This window comes from Diprion similis, chromosome 4, assembly GCF_021155765.1.
Source record: "Diprion similis isolate iyDipSimi1 chromosome 4, iyDipSimi1.1, whole genome shotgun sequence".
In the NCBI taxonomy this organism is placed as follows: domain Eukaryota; kingdom Metazoa; phylum Arthropoda; class Insecta; order Hymenoptera; family Diprionidae; genus Diprion; species Diprion similis.
The window spans coordinates 8236204-8240486 of NC_060108.1; the positions used below are offsets into that span (position 1 = coordinate 8236204).

The 4283-nt window shown below is 36.9% G+C and overlaps 1 protein-coding gene across 1 annotated transcript; it reads right to left on the reverse strand.

The window, feature by feature from the left end:
• Window positions 1-1647: 1647 nt before the first annotated feature.
• Window positions 1648-3856, reverse strand: LOC124405885 (putative nuclease HARBI1). Its single transcript, XM_046881151.1, has 4 exons — window positions 3853-3856; window positions 3633-3752; window positions 2973-3088; window positions 1648-2211 (listed from the first exon to the last, which is right to left on the reverse strand). The coding sequence occupies exons 1-4, from the start codon at window positions 3854-3856 to the stop codon at window positions 1648-1650; spliced, it is 804 nt and encodes a 267-aa protein (XP_046737107.1).
• Between the last annotated feature and the right edge of the window lie 427 nt (window positions 3857-4283).

Below are 4283 nucleotides of genomic sequence, written 5' to 3' on the forward strand. Positions count from 1 at the left end.
GCCAGCTATTCGTTTTAGTTTTGTCTTAACAATCGGGCAATTTTTTAAAATAATAATAATACTAATTCAATTGTATGTTTACTGTTGCTAGGTCTCGTAAGAACTGAATAAAATAAAAAAAAATAAAAGTGGAAGTGGCACAGATGTAGTTTATAAAAGCACTTGGCCATACTTCTCTGCACTCCAATTTTTGATCCCTGGACTTGTTAATAGGTCTACGACATCAAACATTGTAAGTAAAGAACTAAATTATTTTTTTATTAACCATTTATGTATGTTTATTTCGCACAAGTAATATTCAGCAACAAATAGAAAACATTTGTTTCGATTTCTTAGATGTGTCTGTATTGCCAAGAAACTTCTCCACGGCCAGTTAGGAAATAATCTTTACATTCATCTCTTACATTTTTCTGAGAAGTAGTATAATATGTGCCGTTCCTTGATGCAACGAAAAAGAGGAGTTTTCTGGGCTATCGTTATGCCAATCTCCCGGTCGGATATTCCGATTTTCTGTATCTTCAGTATCGATAGACCCAGGGTAAAAGTAAGCTGAACGTGATTCGTTCGTAGATAACAAAAAATTATGCAACGTACATATCGCCAGTATAATATTCTCTACCGTGTTGGGACAAAGATTAACCCTTTAACAGCCACGCCTATTTCTGGTTGACTCAAAATTATTTCCTCCGGCAGTGTATCTGAAAAACGATTGAATATGAATGTCCAACCATAATTTTGTCGATAAAGGCCTGCAAAGTAGTATTTTTGAACTGTAGCAAATTTGCTACATTGGCGGTTCAGGGATATAAATTATACATATTTTAGATATTTGAAAAAGCTAAAATGAACATTTGTTTATCTTATCGGATCACAATAATATTCTTAGAATAATCTTACAGTACCACCAGTTTCCGTGGAAATTGTAAAAACAATTGTTTTTGGCGTTCTGGCACAGGTGCATGTTGCATTTGCAGCATTCAATCTTCGAAAACCCGGTCTTGCAATGTTTGCACCGCTGCCTTTCCCCGTCAAAAACAGCCCAGTGCCCTACACCATCAGTTCGGACTAGTTCTTGTGGTCTAGGGCCTTGTAGAGTGTGGAATTTTGTAATCGTTTCGCGACTTGGAAGACGACTACGGTTCTGTTTACCACACTTCACCAATCCGTCCGCGATAGAACATCGGAATTCTTTTAGACTCATTGTTTTTGCCTAAACAAAAATAACAAAAAAGATTGAAAAACAAAATACAAAAAATTAAAACGTTGAACCAAAAATTTGGTATTTTATACACCTGAATGGCCAGTGTAGCAAATTTGCTACTAATGTTTTCACACCCTCAGTTCGAACTATTATTCTAATGCAAAAAAAAATCTCCAAGGCTTAGTTGGACGAGTCAAGCTTATTTTATACAATTCTATCAAAATATATATCAAAAATGGCTATTTACTCACTTTTTTTTACAAAAATTGGCAGCAGATGCGAGCGTCGTAAATTTTCACAAGAACATTGTTGCAATACTAACAAAATTCTTATGTTTACGTTCAAATATGATGCTATCCCGGCGTTTGTAGTTCCATACAGCATAGATTGATGAAACCATGAAGTAGCCTGCCCGCTATATTATTCTTACGCTTTTACTGACGGGGTCAAAGTGAACGTAGCAAATTTGCTACAGTGGCAGTTAAAGGGTCAATAGGCCTTCGTAGAACTCGAAATGTATTGGCGATAATTCCAAATGCATTTTCGACAATTCTATGCGCTCTTGAGAGCCTATAATTGAATAATAGATTTGGTGCTGGTTGATTGCGGAAGGGATAGCGTTTTAAAATATACGATCTCATTACAAATGCATCGTCAGCAACGAACACATAGGGAACGGGAATTTCTCTTCCAGGCAAAGGTTCTGGCGGTGGTAATCGCACAGTGTTTTCTTCCAGACCTTTTTTCAGAGACGAATTTTCGAAAACTCCGCCGTCAGATGCTCGGCCATTATACCCTACATCTATATACGTAAATTTGTAATTTGCATCGACGGTCGCCATCAGAATTATGCTATGAGTTCCTTTGTAGTTATAATAAGTACTTCCACTATTGTTCGGAGCTTGGATGACAAAGTGTTTCCCATCAAGGGCACCTAAGTAATGAGGAAAATTCCATCGCTCATTGAAGGTTTCAGAAATTCGTAACCAATCTTCTGCAGTATTCGGGAACTGGAAGGAATTATAGGAATAAGATAAATACTGTTGCTTTATAATCATTTTACGTAACATATGAATAAATGAATCAGCGTATTATGTAATCGTGAATGTTATTATTTAACGTTTTAAATACCTATATGTGATTAGGCCGATGAAGACGAAGATGCTCATGGTGACGATGGAAACAACGCAGAAACTCTAGAGCAAGAGACGGAAAAAAACACGGATGATCGGAGTAAACACCCTCTCGAACACGAAACAATTGAAAAAACGGGCTCGAAACGTAAATCAATCGCAAACGCAAAATCCGATGATGACCATTCCAAAGTATTAAAACGTGCATTAGAAATAATGTAGAAGCAGCCAGACGGGAATGACCGTTTCGGAGAATCCGTGGCTATGGAGCTCAGGAGTTTGCGGTTTGATTCTAATAGGAGAAGACTAAAATCTGAAATTAGAAGAGCGATCGCTCGCATTGCCGACGAAGACGATACCAATGACTCTACTCCCGCATCTATAGTACCCTCGCCATGTCCATCGCCGTATATGGTGCCAATACCGTCACCATCGCCATCGTCAATAACACACCCACAGTCATCCGGAATTTTTACGCAGGATATGACACACCAATACAATCAAACATCTACATCAAATATGACTTTTGATAGGCAAACTGACTTCCTACAACTGTAAAGTTTATTCACATTTTTTTTCTATTTTTCATAGCTGCGTCTTCGTTTCATTTAATTAATTAATATAACCATTTTATTTACCCTCAAATATTCTCTCTTCAGGACGTCATAAATAGCTCTCGTTGTTTCAGTCACTATTCGACTGATTGTACAAACAGGTATTCGGAATAAAAATTGTAAACTGCTGTAAGAATCACCTGAGACACATTCGTCCAAATTTCAAAGCCAGATATTTTATCGTAATAAATATGCATTACGAACCACAAGCATTACGAACCACAAAATTTCACAGATTTTGCTTGCAAAAAAATCAGATCCATGCTTTGAACGGCGTTTTGAAGTAAACAAGTCTATCTTTGTTTCGATTTTTTTTTAAATTAATGTAATATTTTTGCGGATGCAAAATACTGCATGGATAGGAAGAAAAAATGAACATGCAAGATTTTTATTTTTTGAAACTCCTTCAACGAAATCGATTTATAATTTTTTTCAACCGAGATCTGCAACTTTTTGGCCAAGTACAAATTTCGATCGATGCATTCAACCTTAATAAGCGGATAATGTACGTTCACTATTAAAATATCCTCGAATAATTTCAACTTATGTTTTGAATCTCACTATTCGCTAGAATAAAGTGAAAAAAAAGAATAAATGCGAGAACATTAATTTTTGAACGTTGTCTATGTATTTCAATCCCAACTTCAAAACACCCATAAATATTATACGCATTTTTATACCAACCGGATGCTAAAAAGCGAAGGATTACCACCATGCGTTCTTTTACTGGAATAGCCTGTCTCATTGGCGTATCTTTTTTTGCGATTTTCGGACCAACTAATTGTATTAGTTGTTCTAATCGCACTGCAGTCATTCGAATAAAATTTCGAAATTGGCACTTGTCCTCGATTTCTAATTCACGAACAAGATGATTAGTGACGCCAAGTTGCTGTCTTCGCGATACCCATGATTTGACCCAGCAGCTTCTTTTAGTTTTTTTCTTTTTTTTTAAGAATTTCCAATGCAACTATTATTGCTGCAGCAGTTCGTTGTTCATGAGAAGACATCTCGAAGGATACTGACACGACTTGCGATGGAACATTCATAAACTACTGATGCTCTCCAGTGGACATGGTCTTGAGAGTTAATTCGCGGCAGCAACTCTCCGGCCACTGTCTGTACTGTTCGTGAAAGTGAAACTTGCAAAAAAATACTCTCACATGAAAGCAGTACTCTTGAGAGCAACTCTCAGAATTTTCTCTCACGTGGACAGGCACCTGAAGCTTCTGACCCTCGTTTTTAAATAAAGTGTAACAATATATATCGGTAAATGGCCAGATAAAACTCGCGAGCTTGGTGTTGGGCGTGTGGAACGCATTATGAACCACCGTTTAT

Coding starts and splice junctions, on each gene's coding strand:
- LOC124405885 (XM_046881151.1), bottom strand. Junction 3,089..3,632: donor CCTTCGCTTTTTAGCATCCG/GTTGGTATAAAA, acceptor AATGTGTCTCAG/GTGATTCTTACAGCAGTTTA. Junction 2,212..2,972: donor TGAAGAGAGAATATTTGAGG/GTAAATAAAATG, acceptor AATTCCTTCCAG/TTCCCGAATACTGCAGAAGA.